The sequence below is a fragment of the Tupaia chinensis genome, unplaced genomic scaffold, assembly GCF_000334495.1.
Source record: "Tupaia chinensis unplaced genomic scaffold, TupChi_1.0 Scaffold143963_1, whole genome shotgun sequence".
In the NCBI taxonomy this organism is placed as follows: Eukaryota; Metazoa; Chordata; class Mammalia; order Scandentia; family Tupaiidae; genus Tupaia; species Tupaia belangeri.
Genome location: NW_006203814.1, coordinates 311,795 through 326,849, shown reverse-complemented (window position 1 = coordinate 326,849; position 15,055 = coordinate 311,795). Strand labels below are relative to the sequence as shown.

At 36.4% G+C, this 15,055-nt stretch overlaps 1 protein-coding gene across 1 annotated transcript in view; it reads right to left on the bottom strand.

Moving 5' to 3' along the window:
* The window catches only part of LOC102488238 (attractin-like protein 1), a gene marked incomplete at its 5' end in the record, with an annotated part of 503,763 nt that overhangs the window by 181,377 nt on the left and 307,331 nt on the right, over nt 1-15,055 (bottom strand). The window contains 1 exon segment of the mRNA XM_006165552.2: nt 7,946-8,024. Coding sequence (XP_006165614.2) covers nt 7,946-8,024 — 79 coding nt within the window.

The window sequence follows — 15,055 nt, the reverse complement described above, 5'->3', positions numbered from 1 at the left end:
GTGTGTTCTTTACATCCAGGACTTGAACCACCCAGCCAGCCATGTGGTATCCAGCCACCTTAACCACATGCTACTGACTGACTCTAAGCCCCATTTTGAACTCATCATGTATTGAAACCAAAAGAATAAGCAGTGAACCCTTAGTTGACATGGGAATGGGATACACCTTATGTCACAGAATGATTGCTAAGGCTCTCTCACTGTGTCCACCACCTGTGACTATAAAATGTTTTCATTAGATTGAGAATGTGACACTAATCTCTGCAGACTTGTCTTTACAACAGCAACATCTGGATACATTATGCATCTCCCTCCACAAAAGAAGATGGGCCATCAAGCCTCAGAAAAGACAAGGTCCTGGCCTGGCTATAAAGTTTATAGGGGTATCTTTGTTAAGTAACTTACCCTATACTGTGGTCCGTTATAGGTAAGGTCCAACACTTCTCTACCGCTCTCTATAAAACAGTGAAGTTTCTGCAGAGCTTTTTTAGACCTCCTGGAATACTGCAGAACATTTATCCCACATTTGACACAATCCCTACATCCCTCATACTGGTTAGTTTAAATAGGGGCTCACTGGTAGTTAGACAAAGAGCAAGAAGAGGTCTTTGAGAAGTTTAAGGTCTTAAGATCTCCACTGGGAGGAATATCTATGACACTGAATGTGGCTGTTTATCCAGAACGGATACACTGGGCCCTATGGCAAACTCAGCAGGGAGAGATGGTTCTCCTTTGATTTGGGACACAATTATGAAAACTGCAGACACCCAACATTCACCAGCAGGACAAATCCAAGGGGTCTACAAAGCTTTACAATAAATAGAGCCTGTATAAAGCAGAGCTACAAGTAGTGGTGCATACAGATCTTCCCATAAGGGGACAAATAAAAGAACTTTCTCCAGATTCATATATCGACAACAGCCCAATCCCCTAGGCTACACGCATGTTTATCTGCAGCAGTGTACCACTTTGTCTACTAGTCTACTTTAGGCATAGCTATCCTAGGACTAGTCCAATATAAAACCACCATGACTCTTACAATTGAGCTGCCACTGTCAGTGATTGTAGGCAGCTATCCTACCCGTGCTGAGGGTCGGTATTCTTATGGCTCTAATCAGGTTAATCTTAGTGTCTGGATGGCAGTTGCTGATCAATCACACACTGATACTATATTGTTTGAAACAGAACAAAGAAGCTAATGGGCTGATGTAAGGGAAGCCTGGTTAGTTCACATGCAAGAGCTCTCGCCCATGGTTCTTTGCATGGCTAGCTGGGGTATAATAAGGCTCACTACATGGTTTGTCCAGTGGGCAAGGAAATACTGTAAGGTGTTAAACCATTATGAGGATCCAATATGTGAAGAGACATTTGTAATGAGTTATAAAAAGAGTAGGCTATTTAAACAAGTATCTCATCCCTGCCCATAGGTCGATTCACTCCCCTGGAATGTAGAGGCTGACACTCTAGGAAAGGTAGGCGTGTTACCCCTCCCCAGATCTCTGGACTGGGTACACAAGCAGAGTGGAAATCAATGGTGCAAGACTGGATGGCATATTGCAAAGGGTGTCTAGATACCTCCCTCTTATGCAGACATGATAACAGTAGTGAGGAAGCACTTGTTATGTTCTCATTTATATCTCTGCCATATTCCTCATTCACCAGGTCATAGACAGAAGGCAGAAAGTGCAGAACAGGACTGGCAGATAGATTCTATTGAGTCTCTGCCTATAAATGAGGGAAATAATGCATGCATTCACCTGTGTAGACATCAGAATTGATGCAGGCCTTTCCCTGTAAAAGAGTAAAGTAAGCCTTGAGCATCAGTTGCTTAGAATGATGTAGTGTTACATAAAGTCATCCTCAGCATACTGATACTCATTTTATGGGACAAGATGTACAGAACTGGGCACATGATAAGGATATACACTGGAGATTCCAATTGCTATCCCAGGCTTCTGGAATGATTGAAAGAAAAAATAACTTTCTAAAGCCACAAAAATCTGTTGTTTTGCAAATACTCATCTTGTACAAGTGGGCAAAGGTTATACGAAGGCTATTATAAACTTCGAACTGATTGATGCAAACACAGAGGTAATGATACATTAGTGTATAGAACCTGAAATAAAAGGAATCCCTATGACTAGGTCAGTAGAGAAAGTCCAACCCAAGGCCAGCTGATGGCGCAGTGGTTAAGGAACTGGACTCCCACAGAGTCAACCATGGTTTACATCCCAGATCCTGTGGCTTTAAACTCATGCTGGGCACAAGAGCATGCCTGTCCAAAATCCCAAGAAGAGGATGGAGGAGAAGAGATTGTGGCATGGCCATCTCCCCTCAGAGGTGATTTCTCACTTTCTGTCTCTCCATCTGTCTCTCCAGCCAGTGTCTGCTTCCTATAGCAAAAATATCTCTCTCTCAAAATAAGTAAATAAATAAAAAGTCCAACCCAATGTATTTTTGTGTAAATTGGAAAATGATCAATGTCAGATGCTGTTCAGGGTTCCAGGAACCATTATACAAGGGGTAGGGATGCTCAAATGGGTACTGGGGTTGAAATGGCAATTTCCCCAGTAGAATCAAGTTTCTTGGCTAGCTAAAGGGGTTCTTGCTGATCCTACTAAAGCCTAGGCCCAAACCCTTCATTTATCAATATGGTGGTGGTGAATTCATACCAGCCTATACAGTCATGGTCAGTAAACATTGTTATTTGAAACCCAATTACATAACAATCCATGAATCTTTGTCCTTCAGATACATATGGTGGGCCCCTTCAGCACAATCCCTTAACTTAGCATATGTATTGACAGCTTTACACAGTAACAACCACCACCACCACTATTCTTCTGGATAAAGAATATTTACCCCAACAAGTACCCATGAAACATTTGTTTTCTGCTTCTAATTGTCTTTCTCATAATAGCCATCTCAATAGTTTCTTAGTGAAGTTATATAAAAGATTCCAGTCCTTCTGTCTTAGGAAGGCTGTTTAACAAAGTTGTCTTTTACAAATGTATCAACTTGTGCAAAATGCCTTCAGATGACCTTGATTACCACAGGAGCCAAAAGTTCCCTATTAATAGAACCAAGAGGCAGGAAACATGACTACTACTGGAATGTATCCCAAGATGAGAGGCCCCTCAATGAAAAGATCCAGAGCCCAATATTTTACATCTGTGCAGAAAAATTTATTAATGGTTACAACAATTTATCCCACAATCAAACAGTCTTCCTCTTAATCTTCAACTAGTCAGTGATAAATGAAGTTCAACTCCACAGATAACCCCAATATACTTTTCCAATAAAAGCAAGAGTCCATGGACCCCAGACTGGTTCCAGTTGGGATTAAAGAGGCTGTGCTTTAGGTGTTTTCATCCCCTAAGGCTTACCTTTTGACACAGAGAGTTAATATTTTTATGTTTAAAATAAACTCTCTACCCCAAATTGAACATGCATGCATGTTATCATATGTCCTCACATAAATATTTATGAAAATTCCCTTTGCCTCTTCCCCCTCCCCTCATGGACCCCTGAAATTTTTCTGTGCATACTTAAGATTAAGGAGACACACTTGAGCTTCACCTCTTGTCTCTTTGGTAGTTGAGCATGCAATAATGGAATAGAGCAAGTAACAATATATGTTCTTAATCATTAGAAAAGAAATCATGATCAATCAAAACTGGTAACAAATACGACTGTTTCTAGGCATGTCAGGCAATGAGCCCTTGATTAGAAAATGTAGTGGCAATGGGCCAGCAGGTGGCATAGTGGTTAAAGGCACTGAACTCCCACATGGCTGACAGCAATTCGAGCCCTGGACCTGGCAGCTTGCTTTGTCACTTTCCCTTTCTCTCTCTCTTGGTCTCTCTCTGGTCAAATTTAAAATAATAATAATAATAACAAGTGGGAATAAATAAATAAATAAATAGAAAACCTAGTGGCAAAAGTTACTATTTATTGTGTCTTATTATTTGCCTGGGCACTCTGGTCTGCTATTGTCTTTACTGTTGCTGTGGCCTCTGTCTATAAGCAGAACAAAAATTAATACAACATGCCATTAAAGATGCCCCCTCCAAAGGTTCAGGAACTAACACAGAAGAGGAGAGCACATGACATTTTATGCACCAGACTACAGATGTGGAATTGGTGGAACCACAGTGGCCCCACCTTAAAACTAATCTGCTATCTTGTCCAGCATTTAATCCCAAACTTCTTGACATCATTCCCAAGGTTGCAGTATAGGTTAAGTTTTGGAGTAAACATACCTATTGTCCTTGCCCATGGAGTGATGATGCATCCCTGATTATAATTAAGATAGGTATTGACACTCAAAGCTACTCTACAGAGTCCTCAAATGCCTCTCTGTATGTAGATCCCATACAACCAACTAGCTTTCTAACCATATAAGCATATGCTTTGGGGATGAAGGAGTTAGAGACCTACTCATCTTATGGCTGACTATAACTTTGTTTCTGCCCATAAATTTCTCTACTAAACGCTTACTCAACAAGCTGGACTGATATGGCCTCTTTTTTAGGGTCTCTTGGATCCTTCAACCCTAACTGAACAAATATACTTTAAAAAAGTAGGCAGGTATACATTTTAGGACATATTCCTAGAATATAAACTTTGACTTAATTATTGAGTCAAAGAGTTCATTTCTTTTTAAAATTTTTAAAAGAATTATTTATTTAACTTCATTATTATTATTATTATTATTATTATTTTAATATGCTATATGGCACACATGTTCACCAGAGAGAGACACAGAGAGAAAGAGAGGTAAAGTGAGAAAGCAAGGTGCCGGGTCTGGGACTTGAACTACATTTGGCCATTTGGGAGTCCAATACCTTAACTTCCACACCACCAGCTGGCCCTCTTTTTAAAAACTTTGAAAGATAGTACAAAGAGTAATGATTTATATTTGTTTGTCCAGTGTAAATCCCCTTGGTTTTGAAAACAAATGAAGAGTCTACACTGGAAAATTATTCCTTTCTTTCTTTCTCAGTCCATGTAGATTTTATGGGATTAAATTTACCACTGAGCTCCTGGGTATGCATTTGTGTTAGAAGTAGGGTTGTCAGATTGAGCAAATAAAAATATGGGATGCTCAGTAAAATTCAGATAAACAATCATATTTTTAGTATTAAACACATATAGATCAAATACATGTATATACAGATAAATTTGTTTCAGTGTATAAGGAATATAAGATTTTATGGTTAATTGGACTAAACTTTATCGAAAGCAAATCAATCTTTATTTATTTCTTAATGTACCTAAATAATTCATGTAAGTGTAAAGAAATGTAGTAATCATTCAAATACACAGAGTTGCTAATGATATGGTATAATAAAAATAACTGTACTCTTTGCCTATTATCTGATGGATTTTGCAGTTAGAGTTTAATTGAGACATTCTACAGTTAAACTACTCGAAACATGTAGTTTTAACCGAAAATGGTTAACTTCATGTAACTATTAAGATATGAACAATATTTCCACTCCAGTTACTCAACTACTATATATGATTAACTATCTTCATTACAAAGGATAATTATGATATCTTGATCTTGATGTGTTTGGGTCATGATACCTATTAAAATCCAATTTAAAAATGAAGATTATTAAACATGACAATATTTTTTATATAGAGATATTTTTGCTATAGGACATGTGCTCTCACCACAGAGACAGAGAGACAGAAAGTGAGAAATCATCTCCCGGGGGGTATGACAATGCAACAATACATTCTCCTTCATTCTCCTCTTGGGATTTTGGGCACACAAGCACACATGCCCAGCATAAATTTTAAGCCGCCAGGTCCAGAACTCAATGGGGAACCAAACCTGTGGCCTCAGCTACCAAACAATGGCACCCTTTCACTTGCACCATTGCAGTGGGGCTTCAAATTGTTTTTTAATACACAATATTGTACTATGTCATGTCCTCTCAGTGAGACAGATTATCTATTTTAGTAGAGTAGCAAATTCAATACAAAAATTATTATATTACGTAATAGAAAGAAGCACTACCTAGATGAGTTTTGGAAAGAAGGGCACTCTATTGAGCAGATGTCCAGAGAGCACAGGAATATTTATAAGCACAGATTCAGAACTGGCCCAGCAGTCCCTGGCATAGTTTTCCACTACAATTTATCTTTTATTATTTCCTATACCACATATTTTGAAAGATTTTTATGTCTATTCAAAAAATAAGTTAATATTAATATTTAAAAACTAAGGTTTTATCAGCTTGCCAGAGTATCTCATCAATATGCAATATGCAGCATTACTATAATAGAATTTTATAACACTAACCAAAATTGTCATTTTTGAGAAATGTGAAATTTTTACAGTAAGTGAACTGTTCATATTAGCTTTTTCAAATATTACACATTGTTTCTAAACTTTACCTACTGTATGGAATACTTCTAGGTCTCTAAATGATTCTAAAGTGAGAATTAGTATAGTATAAACCCTTCTTTTTAGAGGTAAGGAAATTCAACTAGACTTACTCATAGTCAGATGCAAGTTAATGACACAGTTATACCCTGCTCTTTCACGATGCTAAATTTAGATATTAAAACAGTGCTTATCATAATGCAGTGAGAATGGAGGCTCCCTGATTAATCGTGATTTCTTTTCTAATGATTAGGAATGTATATTGTTACTTGCTCTATTCCATTAGGGAAGCCCTTCATACTCCCTACCTACATTATTTTTTCTCCTTTCTTAATCTATAATTTTACTATAAAAGATTATCTAACATGTCTGGAGGATTATTTGCTTTCACATAGAATTTCACTACCTGCCCAGTATTTATATGTAATACACTCCTTTTCAACTGGACCACTTTTATCATGGGTATATATAAGTAAATTCTCATTAATGTTACACTGGCTATATATATACAAAATCAGAGAGGATTAAGATGAATGATTTACTTGGGGGAGAGGGATTCAAGTTTGTAGATATAGGTGGGCAGTGAGCTTTGATGGGTGCTTGAAAATAGGAGAATAATTTTAAGAGTTCATGTATTTACTCTACTAATTTTACTGCTTAGAATACTCTGGAATTTTTGAAATAGCTAAATATTTTTATAGGTGGATGAAAGAAGATAATAAACAAAGATGCTGCTGTTCTACATTCTTGCACAAAATTATACACACAAAAATATATTGGAAAACAACAGAAAATAAAATACTGAAAACACTAATATTAGAATACTAACATTAATACTGATAGATATGCTACTATAATACTAATAAAAACAGAAACTTGATTTTTCATTAAATGATGTACAAGCAATAAATCTACTGGATATTTTTGCTCCTCAGATGATTATTAATTCCTTATTCCATTTAGGTAATTAAAATATAAGTTAAAATTATATATTTATATCACCCAGTTATTATTTTTAAAGAGTATTACTGTTTTTATTAATTTTAGAATTACAAAGACCATACATGATTAACTCTGATAAAGAATCAAACTGATATGCTTTTTAAATACATTTAGATTATCAAATAATCAAGATATGAAAAAAATTGATAAATAAGTATATTACAGTAAATTTCTAGGATAAAATATTTTCTAAGACCAAACATATTCACTACTCAGATTTATCTTTATGGAAAATATTTTTACTGCACAACCAAACAGCTAAAGATATTACAGATTATTTAACAAGCAGAATTAGTATTTACATTCACTATAAGTTGTAAAACTATTTTTTAAAAGTAACCATTACTATTAAAAATACTGACTTAAAATGACAGTGGAAAAGTTTGCTCTACAGGCCAAAATATACTATGTTGATCTATTTAATCTGGGAAATAAAACTGATTTGCAAATGTACTTAAAAAGAGGATGTTAATTAAGTAATAGAGATCCACATGTTGGCTTAAATTTTAAAAAAAAAGAGAGATTAAATAGTATTACTGATACCTCTCTCCGCCGAGAAGCCCAACAAGTTTGTTTGATCTTCCATACCACAGCAGCCACCAACAATAAGGATAAAAAGCAACTGGAAAATAAAACACAAATAATTTTTTATTCAAATTATATTTTAAATATTTAATGAAAGGATGCATGGAAGATAAAAATACAGAAAGAAGTAAACACTTTGTCTCAGTAAATAATTCAAACAAAAATAAATGAATTTGTCATGTTTAAAATGTGTTTTCAAGTAAAACCAAAGTATACAAATAGAAAAAAAACATATTTCTTGCTATATGTTATATCTTTGCAATTCTCTCTCTCAGAGGAATATAAACTTGAAATTCAATTGGTCTTATGAAGCAACAAAAAATCATAACTGAAATCTAGTTGGAGTCATAAAATACGGCAATTTTATAAAATCAATTGTCACACATGTTCATTCATTTGATTTTTACTACTGACTCTTTTAGAGTGGAGCATATTTCCGTAGTTTTCAATCAAAGGCAACTTTGTCTCCTCCCCATAAAGGTCATTTGGCAATGTCTGAAGACGTTTTTGATTGTCCCAACTGGAGGAGGACACAAATCACCTCTGTTGAGTAGAGTCATGGAAGCTGCCAAATAACCTACCAGGCCCAGGCTGTCCCCAATAACAAAGAACTGCATAGCCCAAAACATCAATAGTGCTGAGATTGAGAAACCCTGGCATATTATCATGTTTAAATTCAGAAATAATCCAATTACAAAGTTCATACACAGGGTCTAATGTATTAGGTACTATAAACAATAAGCTATTAAAATGCAACATTACTTTATTAATATAATTTGAGACTGACAAATGACCAAATGACAGAGATATATGTGAGCAATAAATTAACAGAAATTAATCTGACTGATTAATCCCAACTCTGTACTACTATTTTCTCTTCCTGTGCTTCAAAATAGGATAATAATATCTTATTTTAGAAAAGAGAAATTAGGACCAGCAGATGGCGTAACAGTTACATCAGTGGACTCCCACGTAGTTGACCAGGGTTCAACCCCTGGACTGAGCAGCTTAAACTCACACCAAGTACATATGCGTGCATGCCCAAGATCCCAAGAGGAGAATGGAGAAGAAAGGATTGTGGCATGGCCATCTGCCCTTGGGGGGGTGGGGGGGGTGATTTCTCACTTTATGTCTCTCTGTCTCTCTCTGACTTTCTGGTGAGCACACACAATGTATAGCAGAAACCTCTCCAGAAAAAAAAAAAAAAAAAAAAAAAAAAAAAAAAAAAAAAAAGAAAGAAAGAAAAGAAAAGAGAAGAGAAGGGGAAAAAAAGAAAAAGAGAAATTGAGGCCATCTTGGAGGTCAGGTAGTTAAGACAGCCAATCCTGTGGTTGAGTCCTTGACTTTTGCAGCTTGAGAAACATGCTCTGTGGGATATGTGCCTAAATGCCTAAAACTCCAAAAGGAGGAACTGGAGGAGAAGAGATTGCAGGGTGACCAGGCCCCATAGGGGTGTTTTCTCCTCTCCTTGTCTGTCTCTAGCAAATTCATGTGCCCTCTAGTAACAAGTTAAAAAGAAGAAAGAGAAGGAAAGGGAAGAGAAGGAATGGGATGATGGGAAGGGAAGGAAAAGAGGAAAGGGAATGAAGGCAAAGAGGAAAGGAAAAAGGGAAGGGAAGGGAAGGGAAGGGAAGGGGAGGGAAGGGGAGGGAAGGAAAAAAGGAATCCAGAGCTCTGAAAGTTTGGAATAAATTGCTTATAACCACACAAGGATTAAATGATAATGATGTGGAGCAACCTAAGGCTGACAACTGCCTGAACCTTCTGTTCTGATACGGAGGAGCTTGCGAGCAACCTTGAAGCAACCCAAGGCTGATAGCTGCCTGGGCTTTCTGTTCCCCTGCGAGATAGCTGTCCCTCCCCTGAACTGTTGAGTGACCAGAGGCATTGAGCACGTTGAATTCTCTGCTTCTCTGCCAGGTCCACATTAGGGCAGACACTTATCTCCTTCCTTTATAGGACACTCCAAACATGCAGAAACTGCCCCTCCCTAATTCACCCATAAAAGACTGTCTAACTCTCAGCCTGGGCGGAGATTCAGAGTATTAACTCTTCCATGCCACCGGCATAATAAAAGGATTCTCCTATCTGACTGCTGTTTTTCCATTACTTGGTGTCTGGTTTTCTGCAACAATAGAGCCATAAATGAAATCCAACTACTTAAAGCACAGACTCTCCTCCCCATCTGCTGGGAGCTCTGAGTTTATGCAATATCTCCCAACAGTTGTTTCCCTATCTATTCTCTAGCTCTTTTTTTGCCAGCATAAAAGGAAATGGATTTTTAATAAATCTCGTTCTTTCTACTTCATCTTAATTTGAAATCTCAAATGTGTACAATAATCTACCCATACTGACCCTGTAGCTTCACTAGTTCATTGACCAAGTGGTCAGTGCAGCCACCTCCATGTCAATTTCCTCATGTTCTAATCCTCATTTTACTTCTTGTAATATGGTGTTTGGCTTGGATACTAATAAAAATGTTTATATTAATAATGGTTATTGTTTATATAATATTCGACATTTTAGTGGACACTTTCCCTAGGGATTTCTTTGCAACTGAAGGTCATCGTAACTTTCACATAAGTAAACAAATTGGTCTTTTCTGTCAACAGATTTTCATCTCAATTGATAATACCAACAATTTTTTTAGAGAGAGATTTTTTTGCTGTCAAAAGTGTGTGCTTGCTGGAGAGACAGAGAGAGAGAGAGAGACAGAAAGTGAGAAATCAACACCCACCCCACCCCAGGGAAGATGGCCAAGCAAGAAATCACCAACCAGGGGTAATGACCACATTGCAATCCCTTCTCAATGTTCTTCTCTGGATTTTGGGTATCATGCCTTTGGGCCTGGAGTGGGTTTTAAGCCACCGGGTCCAAACTGTGGTCTACTACGTCGGACCAATGATGTAACTGTGAACTGTGGTCTACTGTGTAACCATTATGCCATTTGCTGGTCCTGGGTCATAAAATTTAAATCAGAAAGAATTTAAACTCCTTATAGAGAATTTCAGTAAGTCTCCACCATCTCATAATGAATCATTAACATGTAACTATTTGGGATAAATACTATGAATGAGAAAATTATCAAATGAAAATAATTTTTCATATTTGAATTGTATTTCTTGCTTTCTGTCTCTCTGTCTCCCTGGTAAACACATGTGCCCTACAGCAGAAATCTAAAAAAAAAAAAAAAAAAAAAAAAGACCCGTGTGAAAAGCATTACATTTAAAATGCTGCAGGGCAGTATAAAAATATGCAGTTCTCTGGGGCTGGCAGATGGCATGGTGGTTAAGGGCGTTGGACTCCCACATAGTCAACCAAAGATCGAGTCCCAGACCTGGTAGCTTGCTTTCTCACCTTTTCTCTCTCTGTCTCTCTCTCACTCTCATTCTGTCCCCCTCTGGTTAGATTAAAAATAACTAACTAACTAAATAAATAAAGTTAAATAAAATAATTCTTTTAAAAATGCAGCTATCTATTTTATTTTCCTGAGGAGAATCACAGCTTAGGGGTTTATAGTAAATGCTATGATAATGCCTATTAGATTAGCAACAAAATCAAGAAAGATCATGATGCTGTAAATAAATTGGGTGACAAAACCAATAAATAGTTTAAGAAAATATTTTTCTTAATAATACTTTAATAATCTCTAATAAATATTGAAAACCTAATAAAACATATCACAGTATCTGTCTTATTTGGCATTATTATCCTTCTGCCAAGATAATACTCTATAAATGCCCTTGATTTGTGATATATTACATTGCAAACTAAAGTTCTAGCTCTTTTTAAAAATCTATACTAAAAGGAAAACTACTTTATTATGAACAAATGCTTCATTAAAACAAACAAGTAAATGAATAAAAAGACTTGTCAAATTTATCCATCACAGTTACAAAATTACATTCACCCTTTTGTAACTACCAGAAAATCCCAGTCTTTATTAACAATCCTGGAAGCCAGAGAATGACAGAATTTCCATCTCAATTTCTCAACTGACTGTTGTACAGTGTCCTGGGTACCATTCTGTCCATTCCAATGGCTCTTTTCTGCCCAATGGACTTTTCATGAGGAAGAAGTAAACTTTAACCATATTAAGTGACTGCAATTTTTTTTGGGTTTATCTGTTTCTGTTACCTTTTCCCTACTAATATGTCTCTTAAATCCAAGGTTAATTGGTAACATCAAATATAAGTATCTTTATTTTTTCCATTTTTATTTATTTACTCTTCATTATATTAATTCCTCGAGGGTACAGTATCACACAGATTCTCTGTCCAGTGGCCATTAGCAGGAAGGCTGCTTCAGAATTTGGCTCAAACCATGACACTGCTTCCATGGGCACGGGTAACCTTTCCCCAGATTACTCTGGTTTTATTTGGTTTGCCACCAGGACTCACTGTGTTGTTTTTTGCTTTGTACACATAAGAACACCTCTTGCCTAAATAGAATTGTTTCATCTCGTGCATCAACTGATTTTTTTTTTTTGAGAAGTTTTTGCTATAGGGCATGTGTGCTTACCAGAAAGACAGAGAGAGAGAGAGAGACAGAAAGCAAGAAATCACCCCCCAAGGGGGATGGCCACACCACAATCCCTTCTCCTCCATCCTCCTCTCAGGATCTGGGGCACACACACACATGAGCATGGCATAAGTTTAAGCCAGCGGGTCCAAAACTCAAACTGTGATCGACTACATGGGAGTCCAGCGACAGAGCCATTACGCCAACTGCTGGTCCATCGTGCATAAACATTTTAAGAAGAGCTGTGTGCTCCCTTTGGTTACTGAGACCCTGCTTATAGCCAGCAAAAATGGCCTTGGACCACAGCCTTCCAGACATAGTTGCCTTTTAGAAGTCCTGTTCCCAGCAGGCCTCCAAGGGCTCCAAGACGGTGGAAAGAGGCACACACTAGTATCTTTTAATTGTATTGTGATAAGTTTGTCAGAGAAAAAGTTTTCATTGCTTTCTTTCAAGTTTTCATTTGCTATTATTTTATACGATAGCTTTCACTGCTTCATTGCTCCTTGGTTTAGAAATGGTGTGGGGCAAGGGTGAGTACTATTGAGTTTACTAAAATAACAACAACAATAACAAAATCATGCTGTATGATAATAGTGCCAGAAGATCTGAAAGGCTGAACTCCTTTCAGTATAATCCTCCCAATGGTAAAAAAGAAAAGGAGAGAAAAGTAAATAAAAACATTTTAAGGCAAGTATATGAGCTACAGAGATAAAAAGGGAAGCATAGGGACTTAAATATTAACTTGAATTTAATCTTTATAAGATGGCCATTTAAAAAATGATTTTTAATGTAAAAACAAACAAACAAATCATGGAACTCAACAGGTGATATTATTTAGGGAAAATGAGAATTCAACAGAACAAAAAGTCATATAGATTATATTGTAGAGTAGGCTTCTAATGACACAAAAATATCCTCTGGTGGTAATCTAGTTGGCCAAATGCAAAACTGTCACTGTTTTATAGCAATCTGAGGTTAATTAATAATAAACATCTAGTCTTAAATACATATCTTAAAAGACTGCTTGGGCATATTATTCTTTCACTGAAAAATGCTGAAAACTAGGGAACTGTATTGAAATGTAGAAATTCAACAGAAGAGATCTAAAAAAAAAAAAAAAAAAAAAAAGACCCGTGTGAAAAGCATTACATTTAAAATGCTGCAGGGCAGTATAAAAATATGCAGTTCTCTGGGGCTGGCAGATGGCATGGTGGTTAAGGGCGTTGGACTCCCACATAGTCAACCAAAGATCGAGTCCCAGACCTGGTAGCTTGCTTTCTCACCTTTTCTCTCTCTGTCTCTCTCTCACTCTCATTCTGTCCCCCTCTGGTTAGATTAAAAATAACTAACTAACTAAATAAATAAAGTTAAATAAAATAATTCTTTTAAAAATGCAGCTATCTATTTTATTTTCCTGAGGAGAATCACAGCTTAGGGGTTTATAGTAAATGCTATGATAATGCCTATTAGATTAGCAACAAAATCAAGAAAGATCATGATGCTGTAAATAAATTGGGTGACAAAACCAATAAATAGTTTAAGAAAATATTTTTCTTAATAATACTTTAATAATCTCTAATAAATATTGAAAACCTAATAAAACATATCACAGTATCTGTCTTATTTGGCATTATTATCCTTCTGCCAAGATAATACTCTATAAATGCCCTTGATTTGTGATATATTACATTGCAAACTAAAGTTCTAGCTCTTTTTAAAAATCTATACTAAAAGGAAAACTACTTTATTATGAACAAATGCTTCATTAAAACAAACAAGTAAATGAATAAAAAGACTTGTCAAATTTATCCATCACAGTTACAAAATTACATTCACCCTTTTGTAACTACCAGAAAATCCCAGTCTTTATTAACAATCCTGGAAGCCAGAGAATGACAGAATTTCCATCTCAATTTCTCAACTGACTGTTGTACAGTGTCCTGGGTACCATTCTGTCCATTCCAATGGCTCTTTTCTGCCCAATGGACTTTTCATGAGGAAGAAGTAAACTTTAACCATATTAAGTGACTGCAATTTTTTTTGGGTTTATCTGTTTCTGTTACCTTTTCCCTACTAATATGTCTCTTAAATCCAAGGTTAATTGGTAACATCAAATATAAGTATCTTTATTTTTTCCATTTTTATTTATTTACTCTTCATTATATTAATTCCTCGAGGGTACAGTATCACACAGATTCTCTGTCCAGTGGCCATTAGCAGGAAGGCTGCTTCAGAATTTGGCTCAAACCATGACACTGCTTCCATGGGCACGGGTAACCTTTCCCCAGATTACTCTGGTTTTATTTGGTTTGCCACCAGGACTCACTGTGTTGTTTTTTGCTTTGTACACATAAGAACACCTCTTGCCTAAATAGAATTGTTTCATCTCGTGCATCAACTGATTTTTTTTTTTTGAGAAGTTTTTGCTATAGGGCATGTGTGCTTACCAGAAAGACAGAGAGAGAGAGAGAGACAGAAAGCAAGAAATCACCCCCCAAGGGGGATGGCCACACCACAATCCCTTCTCCTCCATCCTCCTCTCAGGAT